Here is a 22,676-nt window from a genome sequence, read left to right as displayed (position 1 = left end):
AGACACTTGTAATAAGAATCAATCATGGCCAGGTGTAGTGAGTGGCACACACCTTTAATCCCAGCACTTGGGAGGGAGGCAGAGGTAGGTGGTGTTAGTTCAAGGCCAGTCTGGTTTACAGGGCAAGTCCAGGACAGCTAGGGCTGCTACACAGAGACTCTCTCTCTTGAAACCTGCCTCCCCCACAAAGAATCAATCACAATGGCATATGACATAATTATGAGTATCCTGGGATGGGCTGAGGGTTAGTGAAATATTCTGTTAACAGCAGCTCCTGTGGAACAGGTTCTTAGGTGCTCCGAAGTGGATGCAGCAAAGGGTTAGACAGACTTGTGTTCTCTGACTGTGTATAATGCTGAGAGAATTCAATAGAAACTTAAGGATTTTAATGATAAGGCTTGTTTCCTATCTGTGTGGTATTCCTGGATGATGCCAAAATATAGTTACATAACTCACAATAAGATGTGTCTATATCTACCAAGAACCTCGAGACGGACCTGTTGTACAATGTGTCTGTTGTCCTTATAAACAATTTTTACACATTGAGATGCATATTCTAATTTTAATTTTAGGATCTATTGGATTTTCATAAATCTCTCCTATTTTAAACAGTTCCCTTTGACCTATTCGCTTTTAAAAAAACAGAATCCCACTATGTCTTTGAAACTGGCCTCTAGCATGTGCCTCTCCTATCTCATTCTGCATGTGTTAGGGCTACAGGTAATGGACCAGCATCCATGAACTTATCCTAATTCATGTCACACAGTGCTACCTTGAAGTGAGTTGTATGGGTTCATTTGTGTGGAGTTCTCTCCTTCATGGATGAAATATCAGGGCCTCTGTGAGTCTGTCTGCTCTCCACTCCCTCCATCCCCATGTCTAGGAAAAAAGCCTGGCATGTACTCGGTTCTTAATAATCTCTCATTCAGTAACATTACTGAACTGGCAACTGTTCACTCATTGGAGTTAGGCTGTTATCTCATATAAAGCAAAAATTCTTAGGAATGAACTGACTGCTTAGTTAAGTCACATGCACACACACACACACACACACACACACACACACACACACACACACACCCTTCCTTCAATTGAAGCAGAAGTCTTCAGGAAATGTACACTGAGAGCCAAGAGAACATACTCCTTGGACAACAGCCCCATGTGATGATCAGCAGGAAAAAACAGCACCATCAGAAAAAAAGTTTGAAAAGAGATGTGCTGCACTCTGCTAAGATTAAAACAAGAAAAGGGAATTGCTGCAAAGAAGCCAGATGGGCTTGAATGCCACGAAGCGTACAGCAGATGGCACTCAGATATTAAGCTAACGTTTGCTTATGCTCCAAGTTGAGCTGTGTGAAGGCTGGATACACGATGTCTATTTAGAAACACATGGATAAGAAAAGTGAATCCAGTACTGCTAAGGTTTCCTGCTAAAAACAAACCTAAGCATTATCACCCGGTGTGCTTCTTTCTCTACAATGGAATGTTATTATGCAGGCTAGATTAAGTCTAATAAAACCGCCCAGAACATGGCAGGTGGGGCCCACTCTCTCCAGAATCTGTTCAAAAACAGGCTCGGTCTGACGAAACCGTGAAAAGCTGCTCCCGTGAATCCCATGGCAACAGCTGCAGTTCTCAAACACTTGACAAATCAGATTTGTTTTTCTCCCGTCTAAATACCTTTGCATGGTATTGTTGGATAATGTTGAAATACAACTGACATTGTGTAAGACGTAAACACACTGCCTGTTCCAAATGCTTCAGTTTTAGATAGATAGATAGATAGATAGATAGATAGATAGATAGATAGATAGATAATTTGTCATTTTCTCACTTAACCCAATGATGACTTGTGGGTAATTTCAAAGCACCTAACTCTGGGGGATATCCCAGAAACTGTTGTCAGCTGAAAATTAAACTCAGTAATATTTATAAGCTGCAGTCAGAGGGGAAGAAACTCTCAAGATTTATAAACAGGGGCAAAGTCATTAGCATATTGGCCATCTACTCTCTGCATATGTTATTTAAGGCTTCTTACCCCCAAAAGGAGTCATAGAATGTTCTTTTAGTTTCTCATTAAATCAGAAGTGTAGAGACTATAAAATCTTAGTCACTAAGAAGTCAAGAAGAGAACTACCAAGAAAGTCACCAACTATGTAAGCAACCAAAAAAAAAAAAGGAAACCTATCTAATAATCAAGTAGCAGAAAAACAGAAATTAAGAGACATTTGCTTTCAGGCTAATTAAAATAGATTGCTGAAAGAGGAAAACTAGAAGAATATTAGAGAAATATGACTTTTATTCAATGTATAAGTAGTCCTGAGTTTATGCAAGTAAAGTTCTGTTTTGGCTATGCAAATTGAAACATTTGGAGGTGGAATATCTTGATGACAGTAACTTCATTTTGAAGTACTTCCACCAAAACTGGAAGTATCAACATGACAGAATTCTATTGTTAAAATTTTGCTGACCTATGAATGGAAATTCATTCTCCTGTTCTAATCTGTGAATGAAATTTTGCTTGACAATCTATTTCAAGTACATCAACATATAGATCATGGAGACGCTATTCAAGTCATAAGTTAGAGTCAAGTATTTGAAGGGTCAGTCTTTACCTGTTGCCATAGTATATATTGTGTATGGCAATGCCTTGCCAGTGCTTCTGACGTCCTGTCTGTGGATTTTCAAGAGGTGTGAAGTGGGTAGAGAAGAAGCCTCAAACGAGCAAGTTCTTACAACAGCCACACCTCCCATGGAGTGGTAGTTCTCTATGAAGCCTACTTCCTATCTGATGCATGGCATCTTCCAAAGAATGCCTTGAATTGGAGGTGCAGAAAAAGTTCATTTTCTATTTAAGATAACTGAAAGGGTATTTATGCAGAATTTTTTAATGAATGGAATGGCATTTTATGTGACAAACTCTCAAACCCTTGCTTCTCTAGTCTAAAGAGATAATTCTATATTTATTATTATGAGAATGGCAAACCCTGCCACAATATTCTTTTTTTAGGGTTTATTTATTTATCATGTATACAGTGTTCTGCTTCCATGTATCCCTGCAGGCCAGAAGAGGACATTAGACCTCATTACGGATGGCTGTGAGCCACCATGTGGTTGCTGGGACTTGAACTCAGGCCCCTCTGGAAGAGCAGCCAGTGCTCTTAACTTCTAAGCCATCTCTTCAGCCCCACAATATTCTTTTAAATGCCTCTGAAGAACCTCTTTACCCGAAAACTCCATTTTTCAGCATTCCTGAAAAATGATTCAGACAAACCTTTGTGAAGCTGCTTATTTGAGGGTGGGTGGGGATTGATGCAATCTGCCACATATCACGCTTGATTCAATTCGGTCCCAATAGTGTCCTTTCTCTTAAGTTTCTAGGGCCTTCTAGCTTGAGAGAATTTTATCCTGCTGGCCTGCTGCTGACTGGCAGATGTGGGCATAGCTACAAAGGCAGTGTTCCACAGGTCTATTATCCTGCAGCCTTAGGAACACCTAGCCAGAGGGCTCGTCTACCAAGGACAGCTCTCTAGCAGCCTCATAGTCTTCTGAGTCCTAACCCCATTGCTGACTGTGACCTAGTGGAGCATTTTAGCTACTACAGAAAACACAGCCCGATTTTAAAATGTGAGTTTAATTGCTGTGGTTTATGATGTTCCCGTTCTATCAATCAGACTACTTCAAAAGCATCACTTAATTTAAATCTCATTACGATTTCAGAAGGGACAGACTAATTGCCTTCTTTTATATATAAATAAGGCGTGGGACGTTTTGGGTCAGCAAGTGGTAGATGTGAATTCAAACTCAAATTCTTCTTATTCTGGAGTCACTACATCATACACCCAAATTCCCTAATCACCTCAGTAATAAACTTGGTTTTTTATAGGGTTCTTCTGTATTCAGAATGACAAAAAATCATTTAGAACATTTCCCATTATATAGAGGTTATAAAATTTCAGTAGATTGGCCTTGTGGGTTCAGTGCAGCAAAGAAGAGGTTAAATGTTGGCCCACAGTGATGCCATCTTATGCCTTGTCAACTCAAGCCTATTACTGACTGCATCAGTTGACCTTAGAAAGCATCTTTCCCTGCTGACTGCCCTTTCCAGAGCTGATCACCCCAGGGAGCATAGCCAAGAGGCAAAGTTCTTCAAGAGTAACAGCAGACGACCAGCACACAATGTTAATTGGTCCATTATTCACTAGAAGCAATAACGTTTAAATAACATTTAGATGGGTTTTGTGGGAAGAGCATAAGCTACCAAACATACTGACATTCAATAAAAGACTACAGTAGAATACATCAGCAACTGCACCTACCTGGAGTCACGATTTGAGATTGATTTGTTTCTCAAATGTTTACCGAGTGGCTGCTTAAGGCATCATTAAAGACATTCAAGGCATCACAGTGAACAAAAAGCAGATCTCAAGAGCTTAAAGACATAAGCAACAAGTAGATATACAAAATATTGGAAGAAAACTGCTGGGCAAAGCTCAAGCAAGAGACCAGCCAAATGGCTGCTCTCCAGTGTGCGCTCATGTGTCAGGACAGGAGGGCTGTTATTGCTTCTGGCCAGCAGACGATGCTCTAGTTCCATTTCTGTTGCTGTGATCAAATATCCTAGCAACCAGAAACTTGGGGGAGGGAAGCTCTGCTTGGGTTACAGTTCTAGGTTCTGGCCCATTGTTCATGGGCATCATGGTAGGAACCCAATCAGAGAAAAGAGAAGAAGCATATGTGGTCCAGGACCCAGCCTATGAAATGGTGTTGACCACAAAGAGCAGCGTCTTCCTACATCAAGGTGAGGAGCAAAAAAACTGAAGATAACAAGAATCTTCACAGGGTAGATAAGATTAATATGGTAGTTGGGAACTCCAACTAGAGAAATACTGATCTGTAGATAATATTTGGGAATATTTAGAGTACACTGAAAACAATGCTCAATAGAGCATAATAAATTGAGTCACTTGGCTTTAGGACACCCCCCCAAGGTGACTTGCCTCACTTTATGGGAAGAGATTATTAGTGAAAGCAATCCAACTTCCTTTAAATCACTGGAAGTCAGCCAATAAAACTGTGAGAAATGAAGGAAACCTATCAACTTATTTGAAATTTTATGAATTAAAAAAAAAACCTTGTGACAGAAACTGCATTAAATGAGTAACTGGACTAGATTCTCCCACAGTCCCAATTTATTGTACCATTATGGATAACATGAATATTTGAATAGCAGCAAAATGAGATAGTAAACACATAATCTAAATTATCTCAATTAATCCTTACAAGATGCAAGCAATATAGGCACTATTTCCCTTTTAACAGACGAAAAAGTGCAGGCAGGCTTCCTGGTCCAAACTCACAGAACTGGTAATCAGTGGGTAAAGGAAGCGCTAAGTCCAGGTGACCAATGGGAGGAACAACTGCATGGTTAGAGTCTACAAGGGGATTTGACAAGCCCATGATTCCAGCTCGGGGGCAGTTTTCCCACTCTCATCCGTGGAACCCACACCTTTGAGGACAGACCCGTTAAAGGCCACCAAAGAATGACAGAAATTTCCCCTGAGAACAATTCCCTGCCCAGCAGGCAACAGTGGGCTCATTCCCCCACTGAGATAAAGGCTGCTGCTCCATCTCCAGTACAAACCTATATCTGGGCATTCGGGGTCAGACCATGTTGAGTGTCAGGACACTCGCTGCAGGAGGTGTAAGGGTGAAGGCACACTAGGAACAGTGGTCGGTCAGCCTTATTCCCAGGTGATTCACTCCTCGGAAGCCTTCTGGAGACCCAAGCACTTGGACACACCAGCAACCAAGGCAAAGGGCTGGTTTATCAAGTGTAACCTGCAGAGTTCCCAGTGAAAAACGGAGTTCATGAAAGGCTGCAAGGGAAACAGCATGTATGGAATATGGTATTTGGAAGGGAAACAGGCAGAGCTCAGGGATATTATACTCCAGGATGCGGGCTCTGAGCAGCTGAGGGACAGGGTGAAGGCTGGTGGGAGGCATGCACCTCATGAAACAGTGTGCATTTCTTAATCTTTCTGGGACTAGTTTTAGACAGGGGGACTTTCCAGTCCTCCTCAAGTCTCTCTCAGAAGCTTTTTGTGTTTCTGCTCTCCAGAAAGAACTAGCTTCTCACCTGTGGTTATTCACTTAAAGACGGGTCAACTATCAGGAAATTACCTTAGTTAGAAAAGGGAACCGAATGGCAATTGAGAGCTTGTATTTTTGAATCTGGGATTTTCTAATGTTACAATATCACCAGAACACTGACTTGAACCTCAACTTTTGTCTTGAACCTGACATAAGAGCCTTAATTCAAAACCTCTAATCAGTAGGAAGTCAGGTTCAGAAAACCCACAGCACAATATGTGGTTTGCATAGAAGCCACAATGGTGCGGCTTAAAATTAATTCTGCTGGAAAGCTAAATTGCTCACTTAAAAATACTCTGGAAACTCTGTCCTTGTGTGGATTCCAAGAAGTACACGAATGGTGAATTGAGTGACCAGCCACCACATAAACAGCCCCGCCATGTGGACATTGCAAACGGATGGTGAATTGGGTGACCAATCACCATATACACAGCCCTGCCGCATGGACATTGCAAAATCCATTCAAAGACCTCCTCTTACCTCACAAGCCAAGAGAATGAACTACAAAGCTTAAGTCATGGAAGGTTTTGATCAGGTTAAAGTGAGATGGTGGATATTTCCGTTGCAACCACTGGATGGCAACAGACATTAGCAATCCACTAATCAATACAGAAACACTTCTGCTTAGCCCGATTTCCTCTGGAATTTTTGATGAAGAGCCAAATCTCCTAGAGCTGCCAGAGGAAGGTAAATAACACTGGGTTTGAACGTCAACAAATTTGGTTTTGAAACATATATTTTGTTTTTCCAAATGTTTTGTATTCAAGGAAGTCCTGCAGGATTTCAGTACTCACTCAAGAGTTGTAAGAACCAGAAGTGCCTACCAGAAGGGAAGCATTAAGGCAGAAAGCTGTGTTTACTAGAATATGCAGTTCAGAACTGAATTATTTATCAGTGGTAGTGCAATCTTCGCTTGATAATAAAATCATTTCTTCTGCTGACCATTTAGGCCCTCGGCAGAACCCTGCCCTCAAGCATTAGCTGTGATTAAGAAGAGACCAGCATTATCGAGGCAAAATCTCCTAGAAATATTTCCTTGAGGTCAGCATTCGGTAACTGCGGTGCAGAGGGAGCCAAGACTGTGCCTCATGAGGACAGCTGAGGGTGGTAATATCTGAGTCTCTGAGGTGGTTCTGAGGTTTGAAAGCATGATAGGGCCATGGACAGCAGCTGAGGATTAGCACCATGGGAAGCCAGGAGAGGCCGTTTGGTGTGTGTACTGCCTAAACGGAAGTAAAAGTTCCAGGACTGAAAGGGTCATGGAGAGAAATCAAGGCTTGGTGCCATGTAGGGGAAGAGTCCCTGAAGAGAGCCCAGGAGAGGCTATTGAAGAAAGTGCTGCTCATCTGCACCAGAGACCCCAGCAACTTGGAGAAGCCAGGACCACGGGAAGATCACCAAGGGCAGCCTCAGCTATGGGGTGGAGCTGGCCTGAGCCTGTGGCACAGGCTGTGTTTTGTGGCAAGCCTTTTGGAGCCTAGACAATGGTGAGGCCCAGAAATCTGACACATTGTTGGACTTCCGTTTTCTGTGATTTGTATGTAACTAGACCCTGGATCATCCTTCTTGGAGTAAGAAAGTGTTAAACTTATTTTTGATTTTACAGGAGCCCACAGTCCAGATGGTTTTGAATGTGGAGACTTAGAAGTTTAGAGTTTTAGGCTATGGCTATTGTAGAGGCTTTAACTTTGAAAAAGGGTTTGGATGTTTTAGGGAGACTGCACTTTTAAAGTCTAAAGACTATGGGACTTTTAAAAAATGGAGTGTTTTGATAATACTGATATTAATATGAGATCTTGTGATTTAGCAAGAAAGAAAAGGTTATAGGTTAATAAGCAATGTGTTGGTGAATCAAGTTGACAAGGGGTCCATGGTGCAACTTGACCCAAACCTAGGCATATCTGGGAAAAGGGCATCTTTATCAAGAAATGTCACTATAAGATTGGTCTATAGGCAAGTCTGTGAGGGATTTTTTCTTGATTAATATTGTGTAGAAGGGCCCAGTGTATTGTGGGCAGTGCCAACCCTGGGCAGGTGGTCCTGAGTGATATAAGACAGCGGGCTGACCAAGCCATGAAGAGCAAGTCAATGAGCAGCATTTCTCCACGGCCTGTGCCTCAGGTCCTGCCTCCAGGTTTCTGTCTTGAGTTCCTGCCTTGGCACTTCCCTCAACAACGAAGTGTTACCTGAGAGTTGTGAGCTGAAACAAACCCCTTCCTCTACAAGTTGCCTTGGTCCTGGTGTTTTATCACAGCAGTAGACACTGTGAGACACTGTTAATATAATTTTTATTTATTTCTAAACTGTTCTGGAGTCTTGTAATTTCCTGGCCCTACCCAAGCTTTAATACGACTCTATTTAAAGAGACGACTTGGCAGACCATAATTCTTGTCTCCTTAGTGATGTGCCACATTTAATCCCCAAAGGGCTAAATCTGACCCTTATTCTAGCTCCAGTGTCAGTCACCTAACATTATGGTCACCTAAATGCAATAATCCCCTAGATCTTTGCCATTAAAGATGTTAGTAACACCCATAGGTAGTTTTCCAATAGCGCGCGCGCGCGCGCACACACACACACACACACAAGACAAGGGGGAGTCTAATGGCTGAAGTAGTACCATCTAACTTTATATGAATTTACTTTCCTATACAAATATGCTTGCATCTGTTTGTAATTATCATGCTAGCAAACACTGAAATAACATTTAGAAGGCCTTGGAGAACAAATATTTCCCTTTGATGCAAAGGAAGTCCAATACATCAACCTCCCAAATAGCTCCAGTCCACCCACTGCTCTCCTCTCCACTGCCATTTCTCCATCACCCCACCATCTCACTCCTGTGGTAACTTCCCAACTATCTTCTGTTTTCCCACTTGTCTTTCCCCCTGACCTTCCTCCCTATATCACCAAGATGTAAAATGTAAAGAAAGCAGCGTCTTTTCCTAATTTGAAGCTCTCTCGTGTCTGCTAAGAATGCTTGGGAAAGATCTAACTCAGCCCATGGTGTGAGGAAGAAAGGGCATCGCCAGCCCACCAACCCCTTTCTGGACACCACCTTGGCCATCGTTTCTTCTCCATCACTAGAATATGCCTAGGACTTGCCTGCCACTAGGCATTTGCTTTTTCTGCTACCTAGAACTTTCTTTAATCAGCTCTTGCTGTAATTGTCTCCTGTCTTTTACAAGAGCTTCTCTGACTTTCATATCTGTCAATCAGTGCCACCCTGGCCAGGTGCTCTCTCACATCTTTCTTTCCTTTTCAAAGTCAGCCCTTCTCAGACCCCGCTTCAACTCCCAAAGAGGATGAATTCATATCTGCCATGGTTATAACTACAATGTTTGTGTAACACATGTGTGCCATATTGATTGAATCAAAGACAAAGGTCTTGCTTCAGAATGGCTGGATATCTTGGAGTGAAATTTACGCTGCCTGAATTTCAAGAGTGTTTTGTGTGATCACAAAGAAAAACTCTAGAAGTATAGACAGCTGTCTATGGGTATCTCAACACTAGTGGAAAGGGGGGCAAGCCTTCCAAAGGGGAAGGGAATCCTCTGGGGCCTCATTTGACTCTGAAAATTAGAAGTGTGTGACTTATGTCCCCTAAGCCCTGTATGGGAAGATGGTTTCTATGCGGGACAAAGGGCCTGGATAGAGTTATTATTTATTAGAAGACCCGAAATCTTAGCTATCTGTGAACTCTTTCTATGGACAAATTCCAGACTTGTATCTATCTTAGTGGCTAGTCCTCATCCCTTCCAAGTCCAGGCCAAATTTACTAATGAGTTGGGGCTTATTATACTCAAGATTTGACAGTGAAATATTGTAACAGTACAAGAATCATTCCCTGGAGAAGTTTCCAGACTGTCCTATAAATAATAAATGTTAGAGGCTACCACAATTTGGGGCAATTTTATCCATGACTTTGAAGAACATCTCCAGTCCCCCAAAGCCAGTGTTTTAAAAGTATTGATCCACATGCAATTTGAGCAATGTTAACCTTGTGTATGCTTCATAAGGGAAAGCCAACAAATGGAAGCCAACAGACGGGAATGACTGCTGGCAATCTCATTCCTGGGATGAGCAGAAGAGAGCATCTTTTGTCACTGGGAAAAAAACCTCATGAAATTAACTTAGGTGCTCAGAATTATCTTCGGTGGGAAGCTTGATGTCTCTAAGTATCTGGGTGGTTGTGATGGGCATCATGATTGTCAACTTAACTAGATCTGGAATAAACCAAGAGGCACTCCTCTGGGTGGGTTTGTAAAGACATTCCTGGGAAACATGAACTGAGTTAGGATGACCCTCTATCAGAGAAAGCATCTTCCAGTGGAAGCCTAGTTATGAAGAAGTCCAAGGAAAAGCAGGACTCCTTGCTTGCCTGCTTGTGTGTTTTTTTTTTCCAAGACAGGGTTTCCCTGTAGTTTCTAGAGCCTGTCCTGGAACTAGCTCTTGTAGACCAGGCTGGCCTCGAACTCAGAGATCCGCCTGCCTCTGCCTCCTGAGTGCTGGGATTAAAGACGTGCTTGTGTTTCTTGATGTTTAGTGCGTCTATCCTGTTGACACCGCTAGCATCAGAACCCAGCTTCTTCAGCCTTCCCATGTAGACTGAGGAGTAGCAGCTCTCCAGGGACCATCCCCGCCTTCATGCCAGATCAGGACTGCTGAGGCATGCTGCAGGCTCTTGACCTGCGCAGCTTTAGGTCTCAGCCTCCTCAGAGTGCCGGCAGCCCTTGCTAGACAGCTCAGTGCCAAGGGTATAAGCGGCTCCGCTAAGTCCCCTTGTGTAATACATACTCAGTTCTTCCTCTCGGGAGCACCCTGCCTGATATGATGGCCCACACTGACACAAGAGTCGGACTGCATCAGGTCCATCTTGATAAAAACTGAAGCGGAGCAGCTGCTGATGTGGATGAGTGTCAGGCCTCTGGTTGAGGATGCTGACATTTCTACTGTGAGAGGAAAAGCCTTCCCAAGATTCTTTAGGGCCTGATTTATTAGTACAGTCTCACAGAAGCAGACACATGTAATGACTGTTAGCTTCAGAATTAGAAGAAGAAAAGTAAGTGGATCCTACTGTTTTTGGTCCTCCCTCAGATACTGAGACAGAAACAATCTGCCCCGCAGTATCCGGCAGGTGAAAACCTAGTCTGTGTGTCGAGACCCCCATCTGTAGCCTTCCTGGAAACACCGCCCTAAGGAAGAGACAAACGTTTTCTGCCACAGTTTCCTCTCAAACTCTGGCTATGCAGCTGGTCCCATGGCGAGAGGGGCTGCAGAGGCCTGCCCCCAGGGGGCAGGACAGGCGCTAGTCAAACCAAAGGTAGCTCCCGTTCCTTTTCTCTAAAACACGACGTGCCAAGGCACCCTCATTGAGACGTGCTGCCCTCTGCTTAGCTCACCCAAGAGCTGAAGCAATTCTCAAGCTTCGGTGTACTGGTTTACATTCCTATGTAGGTCTTGACTCATTCTCACTCTCGAATTTCAGGGTAGAGGTGGGGCATGGACAGAAACTTCTAACAGTACCGCCGGTGTTCAGGCAACAGTGAAGGAACAACTAGCCAGAGCAGTGTTTCTCCAACTGGGTTAGCGGGTGGGCTCTTGAGGGTTACAAGATGGTGATTATTACCTGTGTCTGCTCATTTAGTGGTGTTTTCAGATACTAAGGGCACTCTGGGTTATTTTGGGAATAGTCTTCCAGACAAACATGGCGGCAGACACCAAAATCGTTACAATCGGGTCAGTGCTGAGTGCTTTCAGCTCTACCTCAGGATGGGTCGCTACCCATATCCAGACTCAGTGCCTTTACATGAATCCCTTGATGGCACTGCATGTTCATCCTGTCCATGGAAGGTTCCTCTCAAGATGTTTACTATGATCAACAGTGATATGTGAGGGAGACTCACATGTGTAGCCTGATAAATAAAATATACTTTCACGTGCATCTAATAATTATTTTATAACACATGCACCTGACTGTTGTAGGACATCAGGGTGGTGAAGTCTTTGCAGTATCAAAGGGTATTGGTATTTAAGACCTCAACAGCTTTTATCAGAATATCCTCCTAAAATCTTGTTTTGGCAGGGCTGGATAGAGCCCAGGGCCTTACGAGTGTTTGACAAGCTCTCTACCACACTGTGTTACAGCCCCAGCCCCAAGCAAGTTTCGAATATGAGAGCTATAATCATGGAAGACGAGTGGACAGAAATAGCGTCACTTCCTTTTGCTTTGGAAGTGAAAGAAGACGGAAAGGGAAGATTCTGACCGATGGCACGGATGTCTTGAATTCAGGAAGTCTGCGAGTTGTCCAACCACAGTGAGGAAATGAACCTGGAGCTCAAAAGTGAGGAGGTCTCCAAAGCAAGAGACTGGGCAGTTACCACAGAAAACCAATTAGCTGAAAGGCCACGGTGTGTGTGTGTGGGGGGGGGGCGGATTAGCCCTGGGATTGAGGACCTGAAGGAGAGAAAAAAAGCAAGGACTCCGGAACACCTCAGCAATAGTAAAGGGGCAGTGACAGATTGGAAAAGAGGTTGACAAGTAAGATGAGAACCAGGAGGGAGAAACTTCAGAGGAATAAGAGAAGTAATGCTTTGAGAAGAAGTGAAGGGCCTCCAGATGAGCTGGTAGTGCCCCTGTGGTTTACTGCCCCAGAAAATGCTAGAAAATGGGGCCTAGGAGGGCAGACCTGTACCCTCAGAGGTTTGGAAGTATGAGGCAGGAGGATTGCGAGATCAAAGTCTACCTAGATTACAGAGTCAGACTGCCAAAAAGCCCAACCTAGGTAATTTGTGATACCTTGCCTCAGAAAGAAATAAAAGTAATTAATTCAACTTAACAATATGCACAATATTGCATCATTCATATGATAAAAATTCATATAAAATTACTCATTACTTCCTTAACCAACATTTTACTTTTTATAACTTTATTTTTTAAATTACATGTACATATGTGGACATGTGCATGTGGTTACAATGCCTTTGGAGGTCAGAAGAGAGAGTGAGGACCCCTGGAGCTGGAGTTAGAGGAGCTTATAAGTCATCTAACCTAGGTGCTGGGAACTGAACGATTAGTGCTCTTAACCGCCCAGCCATCTTCCTATAACAAGCTTTTGTTTTGTTTCTGATTTATTTCCTTCTTTTAATTGAAAATACTTTTTTTGTTGTTGTCCGTACAATATTTTAAAGATTGATCAGGACTACACCATTAAATTAGCAGAGAGGACAAGAAAAAAAATCAGACAAAAAGGAGGCTCTATGTTTGGCAAGCAGGGAGTCACTATTTTCAGAACAGACTTAGGTGGGACTGTGACAGCCAACTGCCATAGCCCAGAACTCACCTATCCTGATGAGTCACTTTGGGTGTTAAATGTTTTATTGAGGATTTTTAAAATTAGTCTTTCATTTGCACATTCCCAAGATTTGCGGTAACCTGGCCTCCTCCCCCTTTAGTCTGAAGGCACTAACAGCCTGTTCTTGAGGCGTGGAGGGGGAGAACACGGAGCACCAGAGGGCAGGCCTGCACAGGAGGGAAAATAAGACATAAAGAATAATATTTTATCTCTAGCTCCGCAGCTGTAGAGGGCTCTGAAAGGCGAGGCAGTTCCAAAGCACAGTCCTGGGGCTACTATGCCTGCTACCCCTGGGTCACGCACCATGACTCCACCCGATAGCTGAGTCTTGTTCTAAATGTTTCCAAGTCCTGAAATGTAGAGTAGCGTCAGTCGGAAGACTCTAAAGTTGGAGGATGAGAAAGCCTACCTGCGAGGCACAAACCCAAATACTTATGCTACCAGTATTTCACTGGACTTGAGCAGGAAACCACAAAGCTGGTGACCCCACAGTTCAGGGCAGTCATGATTGGCTTAAGCACCAACCTCCTGGCTAGCAACAGTGATTAAGAACAGCCTGGGGGAAGCTTGGCAGCATCTCTGCTTTCTCGCCTGCTGCTGAAACGGAGCTGCTAAGACCAGAGGGAACCTCAAAGCCCAAATCACCTTCTGGTGGTGCTGACTCATCCACCCAGGCCTCCAGGGCTTGGCCTCTCCAGAGTGGCCTTTTCATATAGTGCAGCTGAGCAGTGAATTACAGTGGGAGACTAGATTTCAAAGGACTCCTCAGTGCAGAAGAGAGCAGAGGTTTTTCACCCTGGTACCCCTTGCTCTTTTGAAAAGACTGCCACTCTCTTTTCTTTAGTCTCTAAACTTGGCAGCAGAAGGTCTGAGCTGTATGGGGAGCTTGCATAGAGATCTGAATGACCCTGGACTGGTCACAAAAGGGCACTGAAGCCTTGCATCCAGAACTGCAGCTTTACAGGTCTTCAGCAGATGTCTGGAAGGCAGCCCTGATCTGAGATTCCCCTCTGTATGCTGTGATTACCACTAATGAATAAAAAAACTGGTTTGGCCTGATAGGGTAGAACAGAGGTAGGTGGGGAAAACTCAACTGAATGCTGGGAGAACGGAGGCAGGACAGGGAGAAGCCATGTAGCCCCGCTGGAGCCAGACACCGGAACTTTACCTTGTAAGCCACAGCCATGTGGAGATACACAGATTAAAGGAGATGGGTTAAATTAAGATGTAAGCGTTGGCAAATCAAAAGCTAGAGCTAATGGGCCAAGCAGCGTTTTAAATAATATGGTTTCTGTGTGGTTATTTTGGGGTTGAACAACCAGGAAACAAACGAGCAGCCCCCTCCCACAACAAATTGACACCCACGTGGCCAACTAAAATCCACTTAAAACCTGAGAGAGAATAATTCTAGACACAAAAATACAGAGTTTAACTTCTCGCTGTTTGCTGGCAGCGTGCGCCAGCTTCTTTAAGAGAGGTTTTCCTGACTCGGTGGTAGGCCAAGTGATTTTAAAATGCTGGCTTTCTGGACTGTGATGCCAGCATGACTTCTGGCTCTTTCAGGAGGCCCAACATTTAAATGGGGCTTGTAAGCAGCCTGCTACAAACTGCTAAATGGCTCGACATAGACCCACTGCATAATTGGAACTGGGGCGATGTGTGCGGCTTGCAGAGGTCATGAACAGACTTCCACCATGTTGGACTATGCAGAGCAGTCAGGAAGTGCCATATATACATACCCTAGTAATGCCGCAGCTTAAGTGTTTAAAAAGTGCTTAGCATTTTAAGAAGCCGTTCTGGTCAGAAAAGGTTTACAGGTTCAGAAAAAGGACAGACAGACTGAGACATAAAAGACCTCTAAATGGGTCTTTAAATTAGCATCAACAGTCACCAGACAAATGCACACTCTTACTTACATTTGACTTCAAATAGCCTCCTATTGCACACAATAATATACATAAATTCTGGTGATAGTTATTTGGATAGTCAGCAGGCTGGGGTTATTACTCAGTGGCCCTGGGTTGATTCCCAAAACTGCAACAATAATAACAAAAATCATTTATCTTGGCCTCTGCAATCACATAATAAAGTTATCCTTTTATTACATCCCTCCAGATCCTCCCATCCTAATGTGATATTTCTGTTTCATGTGTTGGCTTCCAGTCAATACTGAGATATATTTTGTCCTCTGTTTTTATATGTAACACTTCAGATTAGCAAAGGCATGGCCAAAAGGGGTATACCTTTCAAATCATTTGTCTTCAGAGGGCAAGAAACTTGTAAAGAAACAGAAAGCAGAGAAGATAATAAGAGTGGCTCTGGAGTGAAGGTGTCCCTTGAGAGTAAACAGTGTCTCATCTATTCATCTGGTTCTTTTAGCCCTGAAATGCATGATGAATCTCAGTCAGGTTCGGATGGAGGAATCTCCTTTGTACCCACAGAGTCAGGATGATAAAATACTGACTTATTTCATTTGAAGACTTTCTCGGAGGGAGACCCTAATGACTAGAGTAATAGAATTCTAAACTATATTCTAAGCAACTTTAAAAATTATTGAGTCGTGTTAGGTGCTGCTAGGGGACAGAGAAACGGTGGAAGCAATTTTGGTTCCTGTCTTTTCTGATTATCTAGAACTCAGAAAACAAACCTCTCACTGCTGGGGTGTAAGAAAGAACGGAGCTGAGCTCCCCACGGCCCATTTAGGCAAAACTGAGCTAAAGGCAGGTTTAGGAGTGAGGGAATCCAGTCATGCCCTGTCTTTAAATAGAAATAGGAGACAAGCCTGGAAGATTCCAAGCAAAACTTTACTTTTCCACAGAGGAAGCCCAGCCTGGAAGAGTGGGATCACCAGTCCAGGTCCCACTAAGTGATTGGGCCTTGTGGTACAGTGCCACTGCCATCTGTCCCCCTTGTAAGTCAAGCCTCTTTTTCCCTCCCATGCCCACTATTCTGCCAGGTGTGTCCCCAACATGGTGACAGTTTCAACTTCCCTGCGGATACCTCAGTGCACTGCAGGAGGACTCTGGAGGGACAACCCTGGTTGGAAAAAGCTGCCCCTTTACCTTTTTCCTTGTTGAAGAAGGGCAGAGGGGGCACGAGGCTGGGACCAAGCCATTCGGGACCCTCGGTTGCCGTGGGGCTTTGGCTGGAACTCTCAGCTTCCTCCTTAGACTTTGGCTGCTGTGACGTGGGTGGCTCGGGGGCCGAGGCTCCGTCGCCGGAAGAAGGCTCCGGGCGGGATTGGAGGGCAGCGGGAGTGAAGCTGAGCACTGGGCTGGGTTCCGCAGGACCCTGGATGCTGGGCGCCCGCTCTTCTGCAGCCCGAGTGCTGGTCTCCTCGCGGATGGCATCCAAGGCGCCTGGCTTCATCGGGGGCGAGTCCTGCTCGCGCTTGGGGCTCTCCTCTGAGGCCGAGGAGGCATCGCAGGACTCAATGATGAGCTCGCTGTCCAGTTCGGCCTCACGCTCTTCCCGCAGGATGCTGTACTGGATCGATGGCGAGGCTGGAGAAGGGGGCGGGCCCGACACGTGGCCGAAGCTCACATAGCCTGAGGGTAGCGCATCCTCTGAGGCCATGGGGTCCTCTGACACCAGCTCAATTTCCGAGTCTCCAGACTCCGCACTGCTGGCCTCGTGGTCCAGAGGGTTGGGGATGGTGGGCAGCCCAGACCTGGCCTTGGCTTTGGGTCTGTCGGTCACCTGGCCCACTGGCCTTGAACTCTCGGTGGTCTCATACGACAACCCCTTTGCTTCTTTAATGGCAGCGATCAACTCATCCTCAGAGACACTGCCTTTCCCCTGGGACTCTGCAGCAGATGGTTCTGTCGTCCCACAGAGTGAAGGAGAGCCAGAGAAGCACACACACGGACAGACAGATGGACAGAGAGAAAAGAAATAAAACAGAATTCCATTAGGGGGGATGTTTAGTCGTTGCTTGAGAAACACACATCTCATTAGTACAGAAATAGTCTGTTTCCAGGGCTTTGCTGGAGAGACAGGCCACCTAAACTACAGCTAATTATTGTTGCAGCCCAATTAATCAGTGTTTTACATACCTATCCATCATAATCAGCTGCTTTATAAAATGACCCTGCCATTTCTTAGCAACAGAGTCTTGGCTCTTTTGTCGGTTTGAATGCAACAAAGATTCTAGAAGTTTTAATTTCTGATTCCCCTGGGGGGGGGGGAGTTTCTCAGTTTCGCACATTTGATCAGATAATCAAATGGCCACATATCCCTAATTGAGTCTACCAACATCAAGAGATAAGAAAGTTCCCTCTGTGCCCATGGCTACTCATGCCTTCTCTGTTAATAAGACAGGTTTGAATAGACTTCTGAGATTTACATTTTCCATAAGAATGTTTTTACTTTTAAAGCATAAAACTCAAAGGTTTTGCATTTTCTCCCCAGCAGATTGTGAGGTTTATCAGCTCTGCCATCCCACAGGGCTGCCAACTGTGGCAATTCACTGCCATGTTTTCCCCGCCGCCTCTTGAGAAGACAGCAACCTAGAGTCACCACAGTCCCTGGGGCAAGAGTCTGCTTTCTGCCTGAAGCGCCTCCAGATGGCCTGGAGGCCACACTGTCAACCCTGCTGAGCTTGGCTGCTGGGATCACCATGACAACCATGTTCAGGAGCTGGCTACTGTCTTGCTATGGCAAGGGCCTCTCTTCCGGGTATCTTAGATGGCTATCTCCGGACCCTACCTGGCGGCAAGAACTAACTGTCCAAAGCTTCCTGCAAAACATTGGGGTTACTGTGGGGTTCTAGGGAGGCAAGAGAAGCACATTAGCTATGATTGTATCATCTGTGGCTCTAGGGTTCTGTGAGAATCTGATAAGATATTTTAGAGTTTTTAGTGAAGCGGCATTAACTTTACCTTAGGCATCATTGATCTATTAAGCAGGGACTTTTGCCTTGCTTACAACCAAATGGTAAGGGATCAAGACTCAACAAAGACTATGTGTAAAAATCAGTGAAGTGCATAGCATGCTATATGGTAGCAAGTGCTGTGAAGGAAACGCAGAGCCAGGTAAGGGAGTCAGACATTCTCAAGACATTCTGGACAGCCTGGGATGAGGGTTCAGCTTTAAATAGGGAGGTCAGATGAGGCCTCTAGGAGAGGCGGACACTTAATTTCCAAAGGAATAGTGTGCCACACCATGAAAAGTCCTAGTGGTGGGAGCTGCAACAATCTCGAGATACCATGATGTCTGGAAGGACTAGCAAATAAAGAGAGTGTGGTAGAAGAGGTGGAGACAGGGATGTGTCAGAGCTCATAAGGTTTTTAACCCTGATTAGAGAGCAATCATCAGAGTAGAGAAATGTTGTACTCTGTGTTTTAAGTGTCTTAAAACAACTGCTTCTCCCGAAAGCATGCAACTAACATTACATGGTCTGACTAGGTTATACTTAGGAATATATATGGATAGATGTATATGCCTGTGATAAGAATTCATAAAAAGGTCAGGAATTTGAAGGAGAGTGGGAAGCAATATATGGGAGAGTTTGTAGGGAGGAAGGAGAAAGGAGAAATGTAATTATATTATGCCGTTGGCCATGCCAGAGGACCAGCGGCTGGCAATTAAAGTTCCATGAGTCAGCCCACCAGAAGGAAACTCTCTGGTGGACCAATCTTCTTTAGGCAAGGCCACAGGACTGCAGACCCCAGAATGTTTTTTGCTTCTGCTGTGCCTTTACATGTTTGCTGTGGCTCCCTTTCTCTGCTTTCTGGCATGGTGTGAGTGGATGTGGGGAGATCTTCACTGCCTGTAATATAGTGTGTTTATCTCTTAGAAACATCCTGTTCTACTGGGCATTTTTACCTGAAGATTGTCAAGAAGATGACCCCTCCATAAGCTGTATGGTCTAATTAATAATAATGATTGCCTATTCAGAGTTCTGATGAATAAAAATAAACACAAGGATATGCCCCATAGCTAAGGCCTATGAATTCCATGTTGGGAGCTGCTCAGGTTAGTGATTAAAAGGAAAGCACCTGAGTCCAGGAGCCAGGCTGGCTCTAATTCTCTTACTGGTGAAAAGAGGCAGTCATGTACCATTAGCTAAAACAAAGCTTCAAATTAGCGTCAGGTTAGACCAGATGCCTTGTTTATAGTTTGAAGATGAATAACCCCAGAAAACAAGCTGAAGTTCACAAGAACACATAGCTGAGCTGTCTGACTCATTAGGCGAGGCTTGATAATACAAAATGGCATGATCGTTGCTAGCTCTCCTTGCTAGGGTTGGTTGGCGACAAAAGGTGGTGGTGATTAATTCCATACCCATTTCTGCCCTCAACCTCCCGATATAAAAGCTGTTGATGAGTGGCTATGTACCCTCAAGATTTAAAGTAGAGCTGACTGATTCTTTTTCATATATAAAAGTTTAGGCTTGTGATTCCTTTAAGACTCCTTATAATATTACCTTTCAAGATAAGTAATAAAGTAATGGGCCCTTTCTTTGTAACTGCAAACTGCAGCCTGCCAGGAGAGAACACCTTGCTTGTCCACACGGTTAATCTACGACAAAAAGCCTGGGTATGAATGTATGTGGGTTCTTGGGATAATATATACCTGTAGTATATAATCCCGAAAACGAAATTTAAAAGCAAAACAACTGACTCATTCTCTCAAGTCTTTTTTTTGACAACTCTTATTGTATTATCTCAGACTACTTTCATAATGGCTAGTTTTCTTTAGTAAGCATATGATTAGTTCTTTTCTATCATTTCAAACAAAATAGCAGTATAAAAGTAGCACTGAGTAACTGCTTCATGGTGGGCTAAGAATGAGAAGGCAGGAGGGCAGGATCAAGGGTGTCAATGAAGACATGGTCTGTGCCTCCAGAGCACAGTGGTGACATCAGCACAGCTCCACCTGTGAGCATGGACTGGGTGACAGGACCTTTGCACATGGAGCTTACAACCTTGTGGCAATCGCTTAAACAACTGTCTAACATTGCTACACTCGTGTGTCTCACTCTACCTGCTTTAGTCCAGGCCTATCACCCGTACATTGTCCAGGATCCCTCCCATGCTGGTTTCTGGTTATTACAGCCAATAGAAAAGGCTGAAGAAAAAGATGGATATGTTGCAGTGTTCCTAACTCACTGTGTCTTCTGAAGCTCTAGTTCTTAGTGGGTTTCTAGAGCCCCCTCTTCCCGCTCTGCTAGGTCCAGGGATAGTGAGGCCCCCTAGCATTAAAGTTTCATTGTTGTCTATTTGTTCTCTTAACATCTCTACACCCATGTAAACATCACTGTCTCCCTCTTCAGGTACAACCTCTGAGTGTGTTATGGGTATCCTGGCAGAAATGACTTGGTTTGAATCTTAACTTGTGTCTCTCTGTTTCAAATGATTTCTTTATTCCATGTTCCCCATGATATCCCTGTTTCCAAAGGACGCAGAGCCTGAGATGGGAGCAGTCACTGTTTGGAAATCAAGAGAGGAAATGTTGTTTGATAGTCACGTGCAAAAGAATATGATTGTCACAGGCAGCAAAACCCCTGCCTCGTTCTATGTGAAAACTTTATTTCAGATGGAACAGCTTGAGTAAGAGGTAGTTACAACCCAATATTCCTCAGCTAATGAGTGAATAACTTTAATGTGATAGGCCCTTTCAGCGGGATATTCTTTGGCCTTAAAAAGGGTGGGAGTACAGGTACATAATAAAAACAAGCATCATTAGTGTGCCAAATGAAATAACTCAGGACGAACTGCATTATTATAGCATTCCATTTAAATAGAATGTTTAGAATAAGCAAATCCATAGGAATAGAATGTAGGTTGGTGGTTTCAGGGAATGGGAAAATTCGAAGGTAACCAAACAAGGTCCAGGATTTCTTTGGGGTTAACGAAACTAACTCTAAAATGAGGTGATAGATCACGACTCTGAGTACACGCAAAAAGTATTCCAGTGCACGGTCTCCGTGGCTGAGGAATAATGTTATTTTTTAAAGGCAAGATGAGATGCAAAGAGGCTTGAACTTGATTGCCACTAATGGAACTACCTCAAGTCACAGTGAACTAGACCATGAACAAAGTAAGTCTAATCATAGCAAAGATATGCATATCTAGCAGAAGTGGTTGCATCAAAACTTCAGTTAAAGTACTGCAGGGAAAGATCTGGGGGTATGTCTGGAAAGGTAGACAGGCCACTGGCCCCAGAAAGCTATTAGAGTCATTATCTTATTATGGTATTGTGGATGCTGTAGTAAGACCAAGAGTGAAAGCTGAACGAACTGCTAAGAGGACAGACAGTATAGTAACTAAGGGTAAACCTTATGACAACTTGAGTTTAGAGGACCACAGCATGGAAAATTTTCAAGGAACACTGAGGTGTTGTGGGATATTTGCACACTGCATGAAGATGTATTTGCTGTGACTGGTGTAGTAAAAAGCTGAACGGCCAATAGCAGGAGGTATAGGCGGGATTTCAAGGGAGAGAGATGAATCTAGGAACTTGAGAGATGCCAGGGGACACAGAAAAAGCAGGATGAGCAATATGTGACAGAATGTAGATTAATAGACATGGGTTAATTTAAGTTATACTAGCTAGTTAAAAGCAAACCTCAGCTAAAGGCCAAGCTTTTAAAACTAGTAATAAGTCTCTGTATCACTATTTGGGAGCTGGCTGGCAGGACACAGAAGGACTCGCAACACTGAGGAGAGGGGAACAAGGAGTCACAAGGTCTAATTTATGTGAGTGAGGGAAAGATGTCAACAGCCACTCAGAAGAGTTGGGGCTGGGAGAGTACATGGGCAAGGACTCCACAGCACAGAAGCATGGCAGTCAGACAATAAGCTAATCCAAGGGACGATGGAGGGGGCGACCTTACGTGGGATGTGTCTTTCTATGACACCTCTCTCTCTGCTTTCTTCTGGTGAAAGCTCCTGATCACTTGAGCTAGTGGGACTGGCTCAGCTCTTGTCTAGCATTCTTGGAGCCCAGACTGTGCCAGCTGGCCTGCTCCTGCATCCTGCAGGAGATGGGTGGGTGTCGGCTCATTCTGCAGAGCTGCAGCCTAGGGGATGGTGTGGCGAGTCTATGTCTTCACTATCCTCCGTCTCGCTCTCAGTGACCATGGACTTCAGTCCACAGAAAGAAAGGAGAGCCAAAGAATACATATTCACTCTCTCTACCCCGGCAACTTTTTCAGTGCCTGGT

At 44.2% G+C, this 22,676-nt stretch overlaps 1 protein-coding gene across 2 annotated transcripts in view; it reads right to left on the bottom strand.

Annotated features, from left to right (window-relative positions):
• Nucleotides 1-22,676, bottom strand: part of Rtn1 (reticulon 1) — a 208,261-nt gene that overhangs the window by 77,534 nt on the left and 108,051 nt on the right. Inside the window, exon 3 of one of the 2 annotated variants that reach the window (XM_038337286.1) lies at nt 16,571-17,329. The exons of the other annotated variant lie outside the window; for it this stretch is intronic. Within the exon in view, the coding sequence (XP_038193214.1) occupies nt 16,571-17,329 (759 nt within the window). The remainder of the gene's footprint in view (nt 1-16,570; nt 17,330-22,676) is intronic. 2 annotated transcript variants of the gene reach the window in all.

This window comes from Arvicola amphibius, chromosome 7 (assembly GCF_903992535.2).
Source record: "Arvicola amphibius chromosome 7, mArvAmp1.2, whole genome shotgun sequence".
Taxonomy (NCBI): Eukaryota; Metazoa; Chordata; class Mammalia; order Rodentia; family Cricetidae; genus Arvicola; species Arvicola amphibius.
The sequence above is the reverse complement of the archived record's forward strand: the minus strand, read 5'-3'. Positions and strand labels throughout refer to the sequence as shown.